Source organism: Pogoniulus pusillus, chromosome 32 (assembly GCF_015220805.1).
Source record: "Pogoniulus pusillus isolate bPogPus1 chromosome 32, bPogPus1.pri, whole genome shotgun sequence".
In the NCBI taxonomy this organism is placed as follows: domain Eukaryota; kingdom Metazoa; phylum Chordata; class Aves; order Piciformes; family Lybiidae; genus Pogoniulus; species Pogoniulus pusillus.
The window spans coordinates 3,081,627-3,102,164 of NC_087295.1; the positions used below are offsets into that span (position 1 = coordinate 3,081,627).

At 48.6% G+C, this 20,538-nt stretch overlaps 1 protein-coding gene across 5 annotated transcripts in view; it reads right to left on the bottom strand.

The window, feature by feature from the left end:
- Positions 1-20,538, bottom strand: part of AOAH (acyloxyacyl hydrolase) — a 97,811-nt gene that overhangs the window by 62,157 nt on the left and 15,116 nt on the right. For all 5 annotated transcript variants that reach the window (XM_064169729.1, XM_064169731.1, XM_064169728.1 and 2 more), the window contains 2 exons: positions 20,148-20,296; positions 4,863-4,958 (listed from right to left, as the gene is read on the bottom strand). In XM_064169729.1, the coding sequence (XP_064025799.1) occupies positions 4,863-4,958; positions 20,148-20,296 (245 nt within the window). The remainder of the gene's footprint in view (positions 1-4,862; positions 4,959-20,147; positions 20,297-20,538) is intronic.

The following is a 20,538-nucleotide window of genomic DNA, read 5'->3' on the forward strand; positions in this document are numbered from 1 at the left end:
CAGTAGCCCACAGCAGAAGGTGGTTGGCTTCCCCAGCAGCCCCCCCAGTGCATGGCAGGCAGTGCTCTCCATGGGAACTTCCCAAAAGCAGCTTTCCATAACATTCCTGACCATGCAGAAGCCAACTGGCTGCTGTAACCCACGCTGGTGGCTGCAGGGAGGGGAGGGCTTGGCTGGCTGTCACCTCTGGGGAGTCTGCCTGGTCACACTGATTTCTAGGCACTGATTTCCTGATGCTTGACATGTAGTTATCCCACAGCACAGCACAGGATGAGCAGCAAAAAGAACAGCAATGGCAGGAACTCATCGTTGAGCACAGAGTGCTCTTGAAAGACACAGATGCCAGTCAGGTTTTGGGGTTCAGCAAAAGAGAGCCAAGCCAGGGGCAGTGATTCCTTGCCCTCTGAGCCAGCTTGCATTGACCTGCTCACAAACCTTCAGCTCTGCTAACACACGTGGAGAGGATACTGCAGAGAGAAAGCACACAAGGAGAGCACAAAGCAGAGAGAAAGCACACAAGGAGAGCACAAAGCAGAGAGAAAGCACACAAGGAGAGCACAAAGCAGAGAGAAAGCACACAAGGAGAGCACAAAGCAGAGAGAAAGCACACAAGGAGAGCACAAAGCAGAGAGAACACACACAAAGAGAGAATAAAGCAGAGAGAAAGCACACAAGGAGAGAATAAAGCAGGGAGACAGCACACAAGGAGAGAATAAAGCAGGGAGACAGCACACAAGAAGAGCATACTGCAGGGAGAAAGCACAGAATGAGGCTGGATGAGGCACTTAGTGCCATGGTTTAATTAGCTTGAAAGGTTAGGTGATAGGCTGGGCTCGATGACCTTAGAGGGCTTTTCCAACCTGGTTAATTCTGTGATCCTGTGAAGAAGAGCATACTGCAGAGAGAAAGTCTGACTAGAAAGAAGCTACATAACTCAGAAAGGAGGGGAAAAGAGTCAGAGAAGAAATTCTGGGTAACTTTTGAGTGTTCAGGGGCAAGAGAAGAGCTTAAACCAAACTAAATGCTGGAAAACATAGGGAAAATTTCAAGTCTATTTGCTTTTGCCCTGCTCTGGGTAAAAGAGGTTCCCTAAACTGCCCTGTTCAAAGGTGGTTAAAATGCAAAAGGTCTTTCTCTATGGCTTCACAGCCCTAGAAACACAAATCCCATCTGGATCACAGAGGACAAGCATCTGCAAGAAAGACAGTATTCATCGTGTTGCCATTTCCACTTGAGCTCCAAGGTGCTTAGGCAGCAGTGGCCGACACAGAAGCAGAGCACAACTGCCAGGCAATGGCAGAGGCAGGCAGCCTCAGAGCACATTTCAGCTCTCAGCCACCTCTGTTTCATCATGCAGGCAGCCAGCAGCCAGGTAAACACACATGCTTGCCAAGAGCATCTCTTACAATCGCTGCCCACTCTTCCAGACCTGGCCCTTCTGACTGTTCCAGAGCCTCCTTCACTCATGGTGTTCCTATTTTCATAGCTTTACTGACCTGCTAAATCATGCCAAATATTTCTGTGTGAATCAGGATGTGCCTGTGTTTTCTACACAGCCTGCAGCATTGATGGCTGCTGTGTTTCAATCTCCCTTTCCCTCTGTTTGTACTTTATTCTTTATGACTTCACTGAAAGCTTTTATCCAACCCCAGCTTGATTGGAACTGAAATTATAGGATGCCCTTAAAGCCCCACAACAATTCTTATTATGCCTAGCAAGGCATTTGACTCTGTCCCACAGGATATCCTGGTCACCACACTGGAAAAACACAGACTGGATGGGTGGAGCACTGCTGGATAAGGAACTGGCTGGATGGTGGCATGCAGAGAGTGGGGATCAAGGGCACAATGTCCACCTGGACACCAGTGCCAAGTGGCATCTCTCAGTGCTGGCACCATTGTCAGTGCTATGGACAGAGGAATCAGTGCACCCTCAGCAAGTGTGCAGATGGCACCAAGTTGTGTGTCACAGTCAGCTTCCTAGAGGGCAGGGATCCATCCAGAGGGAGCTGGGCAGGCCACAAAGGTGTGCCCAGGCCAACCTTGTGACATTCAACAAGGCCAAGTGTAAGGTCCTGCACCCATGTGGGTGCAATCCCAAGCACAACTCCAGGCTGGGTGGGGAATGGCTGAGAGCCATTTCCTGAGGAAAAGGACCTGGGGCTCTGGGGTGAGGACCCCACCTGCAGTCCTGGGGGCACTTCTGGAGCTCCCAGCACAAGAAGGACATGGAAGTGTTGGAGCCAGTCCAGAGGTGGCCACCGAGATGCTGGGAGGGTTGCAGCAGCTCTGCTGTGAGGACAGGCTGAGAGAGTTGGGGCTCTGCAGCCTGGAGAAGAGAAGGCTTTGAGCAGACCTTGGTATCTGAAGTATCTGAAGGGGGCTACAGGAAGGCTGGGGAGGGACTACTGACAAGGTCTGGTAACGACAGGATGAGGAGGAATGGGTTTGAGCTGATTGAGAGGGGAGGTTGAACCTGGATGTTAGGAAGAAGTTGTTTGCAGTGAGGGTGGTGAGACACTGGCACAGGTTGCCCAGGGAGGTGTTCAAGGCCAGGTTGGATGAGGCCTTGGACAGCCTGTTCCAGTGGGAGGTGTCCCTGCTTATGGCAGGGGGTTGGAACTGGCTGAGCTTTGAGTTCCCTTCCAACCTAAACCATTCCATGATTCTATTGCCTTGCTGGTCCCAGGTAAAGCTCTGTTACCACCAACTCCTTGCTCTGCTGAGCTGTAGATCTGTATAAGGATGAAGTTGTTCCTGCAGGTGAAATGGCATTACTTGATTTGGGAGGTTTGCTCTTTGTGAGCATCCAAAGCTTTTCTACTGTTCCAAGCAGCAAGCCCAAGCTGTTGATTCCTGCTGGGTTGCAATGTTCACCTTCCAGAAAGGATAAATCAGGTTACAACATAGCACCCACAAAATAAAATGACCCTCAACTAGAAAGGATTTTTCACTCCTTTCAAGTTCAGGGTCACTTTTTTTCCCCTGTTGGGTGTATCCCTGCATCTCCTAGGAGGTAACAGGATTATACAGATTTCACTACAGGGATAATAGGATTTTATGTGTGCAGAGAATGGCAGCTGAAAAGAAATAGCTTGACATGTCAGGAGAACAAGGTCCAGCAAGTGAATCATGGGCACAGAGCTGGCATGTCATCTTTTAAAGAAGAAAATTGTGTTTTAATGGCAGGATCAGTGTTTCTAATTGCAACTTCATGGCTGTGTGCCTGTGATTTAAAACCTTGAGGATATGACTTATGGAACAGCAATCAGATAAACATCAGCCCAGCAATGAATTAATCCCAGCAATTACCTCCCTGCTCCCTTCTTGCAGGGGGAAGTTCTCTCTTGGAGGGAGGGGGAATTAATATTCTGCATTCATGCTTCTAGTTCTGTGAAACTGGGGTCAAGAGAGCAAGGTGGCTTCTCAGAGGTGCAATTTCTGAAGTCATAGAATCATGGAATGGTTTAGGTTGGAAGGGAGCTCAAAGCTCAGCCAGTTCCAACCCCCTGCCATAGGCAGGGACACCTCCCACTAGAACAGGCTGCCCAAGGACTCATTCAACCTGGCCTTGAACACCTCCAGGGAGGTTGTGGATGACAGAAGTACAGAATGGGATCTTGGTGCTTCTGTCATCCACAACCTCCCTGGGCAACCTGTGCCAGTGTCTCACCACCCTCACTGCAAAGAACTTCTTCCTAACATCCAAGTTCAACCTTCCCTCTGCCAGTTCAAACCCATTCCTCCTCAGCCTCTAATTACCAGACCTTGTCAGTAGTCCCTCCCCAGCCTTCCTGTAGCACTCTTCAGATACTGAAAGGCCACTCCAAGGTCTCCTCTTCTCCAGGCTGCAAAGCCCCAACTCTCAGCCTGTCCTCACAGCAGAGCTGCTGCAGCCCTCCCAGCATCTTGGTGGCCTCCTCTGCACTGGCTCCAACAGTTCCATGTCCTTCTTGTGTTGGGGGCTCCAGAGCTGCACCCAGGACTGCAGGAGGGGTCTGAGGAGAGCAGAGCCAAGGGGCAGAATCCCCTCCCTTGCCCTGCTGCCCACACTGCTCTTGCTGCAGCCCAGCACAGGGTTGTGTCTGGGCTGCACTCACCCTGCAGGCTCCTGTTGAGCTTTTCATCACCCCAGACACCCAGGTCCTTTTCCTCAGGGCTGCTCTCAGCCATTCCCCACTCAGATCCTGCATATATGACTTTTTAATTGAGGAATCTTAAGTCATCTTTATACATTCATAATGTTTTCTCTCTGTAAAGAAGTTTCTCCTCATGTTGAGGTGAATCCTTCTGTGCTCCAGTCTGTAACTAGATCTCACATCCATGTCTTCTTCATGTTCCCCCTTACAGTGACAAAAAACCTTTTCCTCATGTTTCCATGGATCTTCCTGTGTCTCAGCATGTCCAGAGAAGGGCACCAAGGCTGGTCAGAGGCCTGATGCTCTGCTCTGTGAGGAGAGGCTGAGGCTCAGCTTCCACCCAGTTCCCCCTTTCCTGTCATTGGGCATCACCCAGCAGAGCCTGGCTCCAGCCTCTTGGCACTCACCCTTTACCTCTTTAAAACCATGAATGAGGGCAGCCCTCAGGCTCCTCCTCTCCAAGCAGCAGAGCTTCAGCTCCCTCAGTCTTTCCCTGTAAGGAAGATCTTCCACTGCCTTAAGCATGTTTGTGGCTCTGCACTGCACAGAGCTCTTCCAAGCAGTTCTCTGAGGTCCTTCATAAACTGAGGGCCTCGGAAGTGCTTCAGCTGCAGAGATGCTGCAGAGTTGGATAAAGCCTTTTCAGACCCCACGTGTGGGTGTTTAATTAACAGAGAAACACAGCAGCTCCCCCAGCCCATATGGTGCTTTATTTGCTACTTACCAGGTATGTAGTTGCAGAGTCTCTCCACGGCTGCCTTTACTGTACTGTTGTGCCACTGTGCAAGCTGTTCAATTACAGACACCACCAGCACACACCCTTCAAACAAACAAACACAAAGCAAAAAGGATTAAATTCAGTTATCTGAAAAGGTGAAATGAAGCATCTCATGCCACAGAAGTGTTCCAGGCATCACTGGGCAGTTCATTTCCAGAGGTGCTCCCTGGCCATTGAGTCTTCAAAGGGGAAGGGGGGGAACAAAAATATATCTGTGAATTTCTGTCTTTATTTAAAATCTGTAAATCAGCACAGAGAGGATGCCAGAGGGGCACAGAGAGCAGCCTGGGTTTTAAAGCAGTGGAAAAAAGCCCATGATTTTCCATCCTTTCTAGTATGAAAATCAGAATCAGGGGAACAAGGGAGGTTATTCTGCCCCTGGATTCAGTGCTGGTCAAGCCATACCTGGAGTCCTGTGTCCAGCTCTGGACTCCTCAATTCAAGAGAGATGTTGAGGTGCTGGAAGGTGTTTGGAGAAGGACAGCAAGGCTGGGGAGGGGCCTGGAGCACAGCCCTGTGAGGAGAGGCTGAGGGAGCTGGGGGTGTGCAGCCTGCAGAAGAGGAGGCTCAGGGCAGAGCTCATTGCTGTCTGCAGCTGCCTGCAGGGAGGCTGTAGCCAGGTGGGGTTGGGCTCTGCTGCCAGGCAAGCAGCAACAGAACAAGGGGACACAGTCTCAAGTTGTGCCAGGAGAGGTTCAGGCTGGATGTTAGGAGGAAGTTGTTGGCAGAGAGAGTGATTGGCATTGGAATGGGCTGCCCAGGGAGGTGGTGGAGTCCCCATCCCTGGAGGTGTTCAGGAAGGGACCAGATGAGGCACTTAGTGCCATGGTCTGGTTGACTGGATAGGGCTGGGTGCTAGGTTGGACTGGCTGAGCTTGGAGGTCTCTTCCAACCTGGTTGATTCTATGATTCCTCCTGTGCTTGTAAAGAAACCATTCCCTATGACCTATGCAGCTGGTTATTGTTCATCACTAGTCTGGGTGTAAGCAGAGCTAGAGGCTAGCTGCTCCTTGGACTAGCTGTGGTTGAGGGACAAGAGCTTGTACAGCACTGTGAAGTGTTCAATGTGATCTCCATGTAGCAATCATTCAAACCCCAGGTGATGACCATGAGGGGTTCATTTTGAGTCAGTTTCACATTGCTGCAGGCCAGCATTATGCTCTCTCCTTCTGCATTGTGCTCTTTTCTTCTGCAGTGGCTTCCCCATCTTCTAAAGGACCCACGTTTGATGCTTAAAGTCTGACCAACAGTCAGACCTGGCAGCCAGAGTGAGGTCTCTGCCTGGACTCAGAGCCTGAGCAATTGAGGTGGGTATCTCAGGCAGGCAGGGGCAGCAGTTTCCAGCAGCTTGGAGATGAACCCATTCCCTCCCCTCTGCAAGAAATCTCAGCTCTCAGGATTTGCTCTAACATAGGCAGGGATTGGAGGTGAGCTGCAGCATTTGGTTGTGGCTGCAGGTCCACCTTGTTCCAAAGCTCAAGAGCATTAATGTTCTGTTTTTCAGACTGGCAGAGTTTTCAGGCTCTACAAAGAGAGCTTTTAACTTCCTTCTAAGTGCCCCTGTCTCTGTGCTATTAAATCAGAGTGCTGATTTCCCAACATAAATAACTCTGATGCTCCTATGGATCAAGTGGCAAGTCAAAGAGGAGGTAATACAATCAGAACTTGCTGTAAGACCAATATCTTTGAGTCTTTTATTACTACTTCTACCCCAAATACTGTAATCCAGGAGAAATTACAGTGAACTTGCCATCTCTTTTGGCAGGGATAAAAGCCCACTTCTCCATACTTATTAAATAAAATGCTCCCTCCAAGCACTCTGCAGAATGATTTATAAACCATGCTAAGAGCCATTACCTCCAGGCAGCCTAAAAGAATGGGAGAATAAATGGAGACAGATACAAGCAATGGAAAAACCCTTGAAGCAAGTCATTCCTTTCCCCACCCCCCCCAAAAATAGCTGTGGGCTAGCTCAAGGAATTAACAATTAATTAAAAGACAATAGGTCATAAAGAGAATAAAAACCAAACCCAAACAAGTAGAACAATAAAACCCCACAAACCAAGTTGGAGGGCAAAGTGTGCTCAAAGAATGGTCCAGGGCCACCTGGTCCCTGGTTAACCACTGGTAGGTGCCTTAGAACAGCCTGATCCCAAGTCATGCCCCAAGCAATGCCAGGGCCAATCCCAGGAGCACATTTGGACAAGGGCACCCAGTTGAGGTGGGAAGCAGCTGAGGGGTGCAAGAGACTTCAGGTGTTTTGAGTGCAAGCTGTGCCCTGCACTGGTCCCATAGACAGGGGGTTGGACTAGATGACCTTTGGAGGTCCCTTCCAACATGTGATGGGACAAGGAGCAATGGGTGTAAGTTGCAGCAAAAGAGGTTCCACCTCAACACAAGGGAGAACTTCTTTACTGTAAGAGTCCTGGAGCCCTGGAACAGGCTGCCCAGAGAGGTTGTGGAGTCTCCTTCTCTGGAGACTTTCCAGGCCTGTCTGGATGTGTTCCTCTGTGACCTGTGTTAGATAGGATTGTCCTGCTCTGGCAGGGGGGTTGGACTCAATGATCTCCTTGGGTCCCTTCCAACCCCTATCATCCTGTGAGCCTGTGAATCCAACCCATTCTATGGCTGTCTGAAAACAGAGCCTGGCTTATTTGCAGGGTTAGGATGGGCATAGCCACACTGGACCAGCTTCATCATTTAGAGCTACGATGGCAGTGCACATCCTTGAGACAGCAGAAAACACATTTAAGAGGCATAATTTGGATCTTACAAGTTCCTGTTACAAGGCCAAGTTCTTACAAGGTCATGAGCAACTTGCAGACCACCAGGACTACCCTTGTCCTGCCTTCTGTGTCTGCTTTGTTCATGCTAAGCAAGAATATAAATACTCTGGCACCAGCAGGAAAGCACTTCCAGATCCAAACAGTCATTAGTAACCATTGCTTGTTTTTCATTTAGTGGATGGTTGGATGCCATTTATTTCTCACCATGAGCTGGGCACACACACAAGGCAACACAGAACAGGCTTCCTAACCAAAAAACCAAAGCTCTAAGTCTTTTCTAGGCCCACAAGACTCTTTAGGAACAAGCTGCAAGAAGCTGACTCTGCTGTTGCACTTCAATAATAGGTTTCAGTGCCTTGACAGGCTGAAGGATGTTCCCTCTGGCAGAAATTCCTTGCTATTATAATGCCCAGCAGCCACTAGAAGCTAGACTCTGGTATTAATAAAATGCCTGTCTCTTTTAGTGATAGTTTGTCCCATCTGCTATTAATTTCTAAAGAGATAAGGCCATAACCATTTTGCACAGCAGTAGTCATCTGGAAACTGGCACATCAGGCACTGCTCCTCTCCATGGATTTGAAAATGGAGTGTAATAATAAAGTGACATTGCCAATAAGTTTGGGGGAGGGGGAGGGAAGAAGAAGAAGAAGAAGAAGGAGGAAAACAAAAAGTCATAACCCAATAATAATAAAAAAAAAATCAGTGCTAGAGAAATTCATTTCTTAGCTGTGAAGCCTCTGGCACTTTGAGCAGACTATTTAACTTAATCCACTTCTGCTGCCCAGGTTTGAAAGGCTCTATAATTAGAATCATACCTAGGGACATCAAGAAGTGTCTGGATAGCAAAAGCTGCCTCTCTGAAATTCAGATCTAAAGACATTTGTCTGAGGAAAAGTCTTTCTTATGGGATTGCTGGCACCTGGGCACATCTTCCTTTCCCATCCTTTGCTGGGGATGATTCTCACCCCTCCAGCCATAGCACTGGTTCCCCAGCCAGAAATTAAATGGTCTTCCTGGGGGAATAAGAAGGATATCATAGACTGGGTTAGGTTGGAAGGGAACTCAAAGATCATCCAGTTCCAACCCCCTGCTATAGGTAGGGACACCTCCCACTAGAACAGGTTGCTCAAGACCTCATCCAACCTGGCCTTGAACACCTCCAAGGAGGTTGTGGATCACAGAAGCACAGAATGTGCTTATCCAACCTGGCCTTGAACACCTCCAGGGAGGTCGTGGATGACAGAAGTACAGAATGGGATCAAAGATCAAAGATCACATTGGGTGATTCTGTGCTCCACAACCTCCCTGGGCAACCTGTGCCAGTGTCTTCACCACCCTCACTGCAAACAACTTCTTCCTAACACCCAGTTTCAATCTCCCCTCTGCCACTTTAAACCCATTCCTCCTCATCTTGTCATCACAAGACCTTGTCAGTAGTCCCTCCCCAGCCCTCCTGTAGATATTGGAAGGCCACTATAAGGTCTCCTCAAAGCCTTCTCTTCTCCAGGCTGCAGAGCCTCAACTCCTGTAGCATGTCTCCATAGCAGAGATGCCCCAGCCCTCTTTTTGGGGCACAAATAGCTCTCTGCAAACCTTGCCAGCCAGAGTGTAGTCACTCGTGGTGGAGCAGGATCCAAAGCCTCACCTGACAAAGCAGCAAACCTCTGCCTAAAATGATGTCTGAGGTGGCAAGCCTCTGTGCAAGTGAACTCATCTATCATGGTCCTGGGCTCATGCAGAAGATAAAAGGTTTCTCCAAAGCATAGTCTTGCTTCTTTCATTCACAGATGATTAAAGGCTGCATTTCCTAAAGCCTGCAGATGAAGAATCATAGAACTATAGAACCTTCTTGGTTGGAAGAGACCTTTAAGTTCATCCAAGTCCAACTGCTAAGCCAACACTGCCAGGTCACCACTAAGCCATGTCTCAGAGCACCACGCATGTTAAATCCCTCTAGGGATGGTGTCTCCACCACTTCCCTGGGCAGTCTGTTCTAGGGCTCCACAAAGATATTTTCTCCCAACATCCAATCTAAACCTCCCCTGGCACAACTTGAGGCCTTTTCCTCCTGTCCTATGGCTGTTGTCACGAGTCCCCAGAGTCATAGGACTTTATCTCTACTCCTCGTGCAGACACTGCTGATCTGGTGTAAGGACATCTCTTTCCCAGTACACCTAATCCAGCTCAACCTGGAACAAGACATTCCTGTTTGGAATCAGAGCACTCCAACAACAAAGAAAGAAGGTTTTCTCCTCTGTGTTGGGGACATGCCTATGGGTCCAAGGTTTTCTCCTCTCTGATGAGGACACACCTATGGGTATAAGGTTTTCTCCTCCCTGGTGGGGACACACCTATGGGTACTCCAGGTGCAGGCAGACCATGGATATGTCAAGTTACAACACAGGAATGTTTTCTTTCTCACTGCATATTCCCTTCCTAACATTTCCTAACACCCATTTTGCCTTCTTTTGCTGCTTCTCAGCACCCAGCTGATATTTTCAGAGGACTGCCCTTTATACCCTCAAGATTTCATCCCAGTGTGGAAATACTTAGCTTAAAAGAACACAGCTGCACAGGCAGGGTCAGGACAGTTATTTTCCCACACACAGCCAGAGGATTTGGTGCTTTGAAAGGTAATTCAGAAAGGATTTAGGTTGGACTGGATGATCTTGGGAGGTCTCTTCCAACCTGGTTGATTCTATGATTCTGAGGGCAAAAGTCTTTTACCTCAGGCTTTGCCTCCACTGTTAATGTGTTTCCCAGAGATGCTGAACTGATGGAATATAATCACAGGTATCTATATTGAAATATGTTGGCATAAACAAAACCTTTCCCCTCCCCTAAATTTACTAAGCATCCTAAGTTATCTTAGCCACACTGAAGGGTACATTATTATCATATCTGTGACTGCACAGGAAATTACTGGTTAAAGCCATTTTGGAAGTGTTAATACAGCACAAGTTTGAATGCATTGGAGCTCTGTAACCAAACCAGCAAACCCTGGAATGTCAACTCTCTTTTCTGTTGGTTGTGCAATAGCAGGGAGCCACTTTGGAGCTCTGTTCCTGCATTTCAACTTCATTAAAACTATATTCCTTCATTTCAGCTACATCCCTTTAACTACATTCCTTCATTTCAACTACATTTCTTCAACTACATTCCTTCATTTCAGCTACATTTCTTCAACTACATTCCTTCACTTCAACTACATTTCTTCATTTCAACTGCATCCCTTCATTTCAACTACATTTCAACCACATTCCTTCATTTCAGCCACATTCCTCCATTTCAGCTATATCCCTTCATTTCAACTACATTCCTTCAACTACATCCCTTCATTTCAACTATATCCCTTCATTTCAGCTACATCCCTTCAACTACATCCCTTCATTTCAACTATATCCCTTCATTTCAACTACATCACTTCAATTACATCCCTTCATTTCATCTACATTCCTTCATTTCCACCACATCCCTTCATTTCAGCTATATCCCTTCATTTCAGCTACATTCCTTCAACTACATCCCTCCATTTCAACTGTATCACTTCATTTCAGCTACATTCCTTCATTTCAGCTACATCCCTTCATTTTAACTATATCCCTTCATTTCAACTAAATCACTTCAACTACATCCCTTCATTTAATCTACATCCCTTCATTTCAACCACATCCCTTCATTTCAACTATATCCCTTCATTTCAGCTACATCCCTTCATTTCAACTATATCACTCCATTTCACCTAGATTCCTTCAACTACATCCCTTCATTTCAACTACATCCCTTCATTTCAGCTACATCCCTTCATTTTAACTATATCACTCCATTTCACCTAGATTCCTTCAACTACATCCCTTCATTTCAACTACATCCCTTCATTTAAACTATATCACTTCATTTCAACTATATTACTTCAACTACATCCCTTCATTTCAACTACATCCCTTCATTTCCACCACATCCCTTCATTTCCACTATATCCCTTCAACTACATCCCTTCATTTCAGCTACATCCCTTCATTTCAGCTACATCCCTTCATTTCAGCTACATCCCTTCATTTCAGCTACATCCCTTCAACTATATCACTCCATTTCACCTAGATTCCTTCAACTACATCCCTTCATTTCAACTATATCCCTTCATTTCAACTATATCACTTCAACTACATCCCTTCATTTCAACTACATCCCTTAATTTCCACCACATCCCTTCATTTCAACTATATCCCTTCAACTACATCCCTTCATTTCAACTACATCCCTTCATTTCAACTACATCCCTTCATTTCAACTACATCCCTTCATTTCAACTACATCCCTTCATTTCAACCACATCCTTATCCTGAAAGGTTGGACTAGCTGATCCTCAAGGTCCCTTCCAACTTGATATTCTTTGACTCTATCCTACAATTTGCTGTTTCCTTTGGGTACCCAGTGAGAACTCTGCTACTGTTACACTGGTACAGGAATTTCCCAGCTTCCATTTATTGGCAGACTCTGATATCAATATCTGCCAGCCAAATATATCCCTAGAGTTTCCTCCACCAGACTTTCAAGAGCCCTGTTTAGCACAAATCTATAACTGCAGGCCATTTCCAATGGAAATGCTTTCTGTCTTAATTAACAGGGGTGGGGGGAACATGGATCTATGTGTGCCATGCATGCATTTTTCCTTTCCAAACCAAGAAAAGGTATTAAAATGCCACTGCAGCCTGAATGGTAGCAGGAAGGGTTAATGTAATGGGATCAATTCAACCTAGCCTCAAAAAAGTTTGGCTGTTTTAAGATTCTGAAGGCATACAACTTGCTTCAGATAAGCAGCTCCTAAAAAGCACTGTGAGTGATTGCCTGAAGCAGAAAGCAAAAGCTCTGTGTAGGGCTAACATAAGCAGGAGAGTGGGAAGCACACACATTGTGCAGGCAGCAACCAAACAATCAGCCTTAAATACATAAAATGATAGCCCCCAACCCTGGCAAGCATCAGTTATGTAACAATCTAGAAGGCTACCCATGTTGAATGTGTAATACCCCCCCTTGGTAAGCATCAGTTATGTCAAATGCAGGACCACCCATGCTGCACACAGATATTTACATGCAGACACATATATGTGGGCATGCTAAGGACACCTGTTTTGTTGCTGTGATCAGTAAGAGGTATTTGCATTTAATCTCCCCAGAAACCCTCAGCAAGACTTGGGCTGCTGCTGAGAAATGACATTTTAACCATCAGCTGCTCCAGAATTATAGCCCTGTAGAAAACATTCCTATTTTCACAGTGGCTTCAGTGCCTTTATCCTACTACTCACATGCCTGTGGTTCACAGGATCACAGGATATTAGGGGTTAGAATCAGAGAATCAAGCAGGTTGGAACTGGATGATCCTTGTGATCCTTTCCAACCCTGACTGATTCTGTGACTCTATCATCCTATCACTGAGTCCACACCCCTGCCAGAGCAGGACCATACAAGCTATCACAGATCACAGAGGAATACATCCAAACAGGCCTGGAAAGGCTCCAGAGAAGGAGACTCCACAACCTCTCTGGGCAGCCTGTGCCAGGGCTCTGGGACCCTTACATTAAATAAGTTTCCCCTTGCATTGAAGTGGAACCTTCTATGCTGCATCTCACACCCACTGCTCCTTATCCTATCCCAGGGAGCAGTGAGCAGAGCCTGTCCCCCCCTCTCTTGACCCCCAGCCCTCAGATAGTTATAGACATTGATTCAATCTCCTCTCAGTCTTCTTTTCTCCAGACTAAACAGCCCCAGGTCCCTCAGCCTCTCCTCATCAAGCAGTGCTCCAGTCCCCTCATCATCCTCGTAGCCCTCTGCTGGACCCTCTCCAGCAGATCCCTGTTCCTCTTAAACTGGGGAGCCCCAAACTGGTTCTTCTGTCCAAAGCATAATCACAGGGGGAAATAAAGGTATCATGGCCAAATCTGGTATTTATTACTGCTCATCAGGTCAGATTTTGCCACTGAGTAAAGTGAGCAAGGCTGGTGAGGCGGACGGGGGCTCTGTGGCTTGGCACTGGCTCTGCTGCAAGCAGAGTCAATTCCCAGCCTTTCAGAGCAAAAGACATTGTGGTGCTGCACTGCTATTGGGCATGGCCTTTTTACAGAGCCCACTGAGCTGTAAATTACACGTTCTGTCACGGTGCCTCCCCAGACAATATGTGCACAGCCACTCTGAGTGCACTCACTAAAAGCCTCCAACTTGGCACGCTCTGCTGTGGGAAGGTATTGAGGATTCCAAATGCCACCCGGCTCCAGGGGGGCACATTTCATCCCTGCACTCATGCACAGCTAGACAGAGGCAAACTGTTGAGGATATTGACTATCACACAAATCAACACAGCTACAGGTCAGCGTTTAAGCCTGCTGGGCAGCTTGGGACCATCCATTCTTTAATGCAGCCAAAAATACGGTTCAAAGCTTCTTCGTGCACCAGGAGCTGTGTGCTCGTGGATGAATGGATGAGGTGACCTGCAAAGGCTGCTGAGCAGGGCATTCTATCAAACACAAAGATGGGGAAATGTGCTTCCCTGGCTGCTGAGCCACAGGATCCCTGGTTGCTAGTGGGAGAGAAGGAAAGTGCTGCTGTCTGGCTCTACTGAGCGCTCCCTGACTGATCGCCTTGTCCCAGAGTGAATGACCAGCAGAGCAGGGCAGCAAAGACAGAAACTCCTCTCTTTGCAAATGCTTCTTGAACTCACAGCACAGAAACCCCAAGAAGTCATCTTGTGGTCTTCCAGTATCTGAATGGGGCCTACAAGAAAGCTGGAGAGGGACTTTTTAGGGTGTCAGGTAGTGACAGAACTGCAGGGGATGGATCCAAGCTAGAGGAGGGCAGATTTAGGTTAGGCATTAGGAAGAAGTTCTTCACCCAGAGAGTGGGGAGACACTGGAACAGGGAAGTGTTGGAAGCCTCATCCCTTGATGTTTTTTAAGGCCAGGCTGGGTGCTAGCTGAGCATGCCCTTGCTCACTGCAGGGGGCTTGGAACGGGATGATCCTTGAGGTCCTTCCCAATCCTGACACTCTGTGATTCTGTGATTCTACACAAGCCTCTGATCTGGCAGCTAATCTGTGGCATCTGTGTTGTTCCAGAAGGACAAGGTAGATGCCAGCCTATTAAGATCACAGAACTATAAAGCCATAGAATGGATTGGAAGTGACCTCTGAAGGTCATCCATTCCAACCCTCTCTGCACTCAGCAGAGACATCCTCCACTGGATGAGGTTGCCCAGAGCCTTGTTGAGCCTCACCTTTAATATATCCAGGGATGTGGCTTCAACCACCTCCCTGGAAAACCTCTCTGATGAGGCCTTCTACAGCCTTTCTCAGGAACTGATGACAGTAGTCACCCCTATAACTAGAAAACTGTCTTTGTGACCTGGGTGTCTTTCCTGGTATCCATCTCTGCTGTCTCCTTCCATGGCTGTTAGAAACCTGGGGAATGGATCATCCCTTCAATGCTTTGAGGACAGACATCACATCTTCCCTCATGTTTTGCTTCTCTAGACTAATTAACTCTAATTTATTCAGCCTTTCCATATAACTTATGTTTGTTTTCCTCCAAACTCTGCTGTCACTCTGCATCATTCTCCGTGCACAGCCTTAAAAGGGAAGGCAGAAATTCCTCTGAGGCTTTGTCAGTGCTGAGGAAGGCAGAGGGTTACTTCACATGTCTGGCAAGCTGGCTTCTGTTCACACTTCATGGCATAAGTGGGGAGTGCATTCTTCCCAACAGCCTGCATCACTGTGCCCTTACAATCCTGCCATCATCTTGCCCCTCCATGCCTGCCATCATAACTGCCTCTATAATCCTGACATCATTGTGCCATTACAGCTCTGTCACTGTTGTGCCCTCACAAGCCCAGATGATCCAGAAAGGACATAGACCTGATGCAGCAGGTCCAGAGGAGGGCCATGAAAATGATCAGGGGGTTGGAGTACCTCTGCTAAGAAGACAGGCTGAGGGAGCTGGGAGTGTACAGCCTGGAGAAGAGAAGGCTCCAGGGAGACCGAATAGCAGCCTGCCAGTACCTGAAAGGCTGCAGAGGGACTGTTTGCAAAGGCCTGCAGGCATAGGACAAGGGGCAATGGCTTCAAACTGGAAAAGAGCACATTTAAACTGGATGTTAGGAACAAGTGTTTTACCATGAAGGCAGTGGAACACTGGAACAGGTTGCCCAGAGGGGCAGCCCAGGTTCCCAGCCTGCTCTTAAACAGACCCATGGTCCTTTTGTCCCTGGCACAGGCAGCAGATCAGGAACAACTGACTGGGTAGCATCCCTAGGGAAGATCACAGAATCTTAGAAGGGCCTGGATTGGAAAGACACCCAAAGGTCATGGAGTCAAACACCCCTGCAGTAAGCAGGGACATCCTCAACTAGATCAGGTTTCTCAGAGCCCCATCCAACCTGACCTGGGAAGTCTTCAGGGACAGGGAATTTATCACCTCTCTGGGCAACTTGGATCAGGGTTTCACCATCCTCAATGTAAACCAAAATTCTCTTCCTTCTACCTTGTCCAAATCCCTCCTGTTTCAGTTTAAAACCACCAAGCCTTGTACTGTCACAACAGGCCCTGCTAAAAACATTGCCCTCATCTTTCTTACAGGCTCCCTTTAAGTACTGAAAGGCTGCAACAAGGTCTCCCTGGAGCCTTCTCTCCTCCACACTGCACAGCCCCAAACTCTCTCAGCCTACCCTCAACAGCAGAGGTGAAATCAATAAAGGTTTCAGGACTGCATTTTTGTTCTGCTGTCATATCACTTCTATGCCTTTCTGCAGGAAGTGTGATGCTTTCAATGGAAAAGCTTAATGGGAAAAGGTTTTACTGGGTTTGATACGGGAAAAAATGTCCTTTTCCTGCCTTCCCCTACTAAATGCTGCAATCTCCATCATGCAGGTGGTGCACACAGAGAGGAGTGAGCACAAATGACTCTTCAATGTGCAGCCACCTCATTTCCCTCAGCAGAGAGAGGCAGATAACTCTGAGAGCTTAGACACCTGGCCACACATTTAAACTTGCATGAGGAAGTCCATTCCTGCAAGACAAAAAATGTCCTGGGCATTTGGCAGTGGGAGCTCAGAATTAGAAAGGCTTGTGGGTTGGAAAAGACTTTGGAGATCGTTGCCTCCAACAGTTAACCCAGCACTGCCAAGCCCACATGAAAAGTGCTGCTTCCAGCCATACAGCCAAGAAGACACAGAGGAAGATGGTAGCTGAACATGAGCCAGCAGTGTGCCCAGGTGGGCAGCAGAGGCAATGGCATCCTGGCCTGGATCAGGAAGAGTGTGGCCAGCAGGACAAGGGAGGTTATTTTGCCCCTGTACTCAGCACTGGTCAGGCCACCCTTTGAGTGCTGTGTCCAGTTCTGGGCTCCTCAGTGCAAGAGAGATGTTGAGGTGCTGGAAGGTGTCCACAGGAGGGCGCCAAAGCTGCGGAGGGGCCTGGAGCAGAGCCCTGTGAGGAGAGGCTGAGGGAGCTGGGGGTGTGCAGCCTGCAGCAGAGGAGGCTCAGGGCAGAGCTCATTGCTGCCTGCAGCTGCCTGCAGGGAGGCTGTAGCCAGGTGGGGTTGGGCTCTTCTGCCAGGCAAGCAGCAACAGAACAAGGGGACACAGCCTCAAGTTGTGCCAGGGCAGGTCTAGGCTGGATGTTAGGAGGAAGTTGTTGGCAGAGACAGTGATTGGCGTTGGAATGGGCTGCCCAAGGAGGTGGTGGAGGCACTGTGCCTTAGGGTGTTGAAGCCAAGCCTGGCTGGGGCACTTAATGCCATGGTGTAGTTGATTGGCCAGGGCTGGGTGCTAGGTTGTGCTGGCTGAGCTTGGAGGTCTCTTCCAACCTGGCTGATTCTATGAAGCTGTCATGGCTCTCTCCCTGTGCCTTTCCCAGATGGCAAACTGAGTGAGCAAGGTCTAGAGTAGAGCTGCTGAAAGGAAATCACAGTTTTTCTCCTAGAGCTGAAGCTGATGGCAGCTTAATTTCTGGTCAGCACACCAGCTGCAGGAACAGATCGTGCCCCTGCTACACGCCATGCCAAGTGTATCCATCAGCTCCTCCATGCCTTCCCTCCCCCATTTGTGAAAAGGAAGAGGCACAGATGGCTCCTCCATGCTTTCAAGAGTTACTCAAGAAGGCAGCTAAGCAGTGAAACCCCAGAGGTAGCCAGCTGGGACAGCAATGAACCACCTCTTCCTGCCAGGGCCGGGCGAGGTCTGCACAGTATTAATGCTCTGAGTGCTTCATTTTTAGCTTGCAGGGTGCAGAGGTGTGGACAGACCCGAGTGGAGCTCACATGCATGCATTTAGCTGAAGGGACAGCTCAGAGAGAGCAATCAGTGGGGGGCTGGGGGCAGGTTTGTCATTGCTTCCCCACACACACTGGGGAGAAGCTCAGTGGTCCCAGCAATGGGGCTGGCACAGCTGTCCTCCCCTTGGGAAGGATGAAAAACAAGCACAATTTGTCTTGTGCAAGGCAACCTCAAAGCCATGGGCAGTCACCTGAGGGATTTAGAGCCTTGCTGGGTCAGTAGGATGGAAAGGGCAAACTGTGCTCACCTGACATTTGCAACAGCACCAGAGTCAAACTCCTACACTCGCCGCCCTTCCGGAGCCACCGAGGCTGTGGCTGCCTAAACATCTCACCCCTGAAACCTGCCACTTCCTCTGCTCTCTGCCAGCTGCTCCATCACTGCTGCCCCACACAGGCACAGGCCCTGGCTGCCAGTTCTGCTGCTCACAGCTGCTCCATCACTGCTGCCTCACACAGGCACAGGCCCTGGCTGCCAGTTCTGCTTTTCACAGCCTGCCCTCACTTTCCACTCAGGGCTGAACCTTGGCAGGGGCTGTGCCTTGACTTAGCTCCAGTTTAGGTTCACTCTCTACATTTAGCCTGTGTCTGAGGTTAAACTTGGCAGCTGTTCTGGCACAGAATCACAGAAGCATACAGGCTGGCAAAGCCCCTCAGGATCACCAAGGCCAACCTAGAACCCTGCTCTACAAGATTCACCTTAAATCATAGCCCTAAACACCACATCCAAACCACCCTTAAACACATCCAGGCTGGCAAAGCCCCTCAGGATCACCAAGGCCAATCTAGAACCCTGCTCTACAAGATTCACCTTAAACTATAGCCCTTCCTTCTTCCTACTGAACATGGCATGGATGGCACAGAGTATAGGTGGCATCCAGCTTGGGTCAGCTGCTGTGGCTTTCCCACTCCCAGCTTTAGCTCCCAGCTGACTGGAAACTGCTGATGGCTTGCAGACCATGATTTTGTCTCAGTGAAACCAGGACATCTACTTTGCCATGCTGTGCCTCAATTTGCAGGGCACTGTGGGCAGCTCAGAACCAAGGCAAACTCCTTTCAAAATGAAATTTAGGGCAAAGCCCTTTTGAAAATCAAGTTTAGGTTTCTTATCTCTAACGGTGTTCCTTGAGCCACAGTGAAAATAACTGGGGGCTGAAAGGAAATGCTCCCTTCTGAAGGATGGAGGTAGGGTTTATAGCAGAGACAGGGTTTATGTTTATGAATCATAGAATCAAGCAGGTTGGAAGAGACCTCCAAGCTCAGCCAGCCCAACCTAGCACCCAGCCCTGGCCAATCAACCAGACCATGGCACTAAGTGCCCCAGCCAGGCTTTTCCTGAACACTTCCAGGCCCAGTGACTCCACCACCTCCCTGGGCAGCCCATTCCAATGCCAATCACTCTCTCTGCCAACAACTTCCTCCTAACATCCAGCCTATACTTTTCCCTGCCTCTGTTTTGGCTGCTGCTGCTTTTGCTGCTTCGTTGCTGCTTGACCTCTTCTCCATCTTCCTTAAGGTCATTCATTATGTTTCAGAAGTAGTTCATCCTCCTTATACTGTTACCTTTAAACTATCAGAAGTATAATTTCATTTTCCCCTGCCTATCCCAAAAATCCATGCTGTAGTGAGTTTATTCCACCAGGGGAAGGATCTACCCTAACCCCAGACACCCACAAAAGCTCTCTGACCCACGTGTGGACCAACTGTGCCCAAGAACAGTTTCCCAGGCAATGAAACCAGCGAGGAGACCCCTGGGCAAGACTTGTGCCTTCCTGCATTGTGAACCCTAACGAAGAGTAGGACCTCACAACACCTTGTTTCCAGGTCCCAGACCTGCAGGCATTGAGAGCAGCTCCTTCAGACACCTTTCCCTGCAGAGCAATCACATGAACTTTGGGAAGCAGCCACTCGAAAACAAAATCATAAACCAGCTCCAGCCCCCTCACCCCCCCCACGCTGGCCTTGCATAATCTGCAGTGATTATGTCAAGCAAGGCTGGGAGCATTTTGCAGTGTAGCTGTTGAAACAGATAAAGGGATGGTTTGTGATGCACACAGCAGTTCTCAGCTCAGAAGCAGAGTAAGGAATGAACCAGTCCAGCAGGCAAACAAATCCTGGATACGTACCCACACAGGTGTGCCCTTTGTACAGCCCAGAGGGCAGTGAAGGAGCTGGTGCCTCATCTCCATAGGGCAGAGAGGAGGAAGAGGCAGCCTTCAGCAGGAGACAGAGGATGCAGAACAAATTAAAGAACGTCTGTCTAGACCTCCTCATCCTAAGAAAGAGGGGGAAGAATTAAAGCAGCAGTCAGGTGGGAAGGGCACATGTAGCATTTTAATGCTCAGGGAGCATCATCCTGCATCCTTGTCTCATCAGCAGCTGCAGGCTGAAGGAAACCTGTGTTCCAGTGGAGCTCTGTGGAGCCCAGAGACTGCTTCCCAGCCTGGGAGGGTCACACATCTGCCTTCCCACAGGGAGCAGAGAGGATCCCCTGCTCACACAGCACAGATGCTCTCC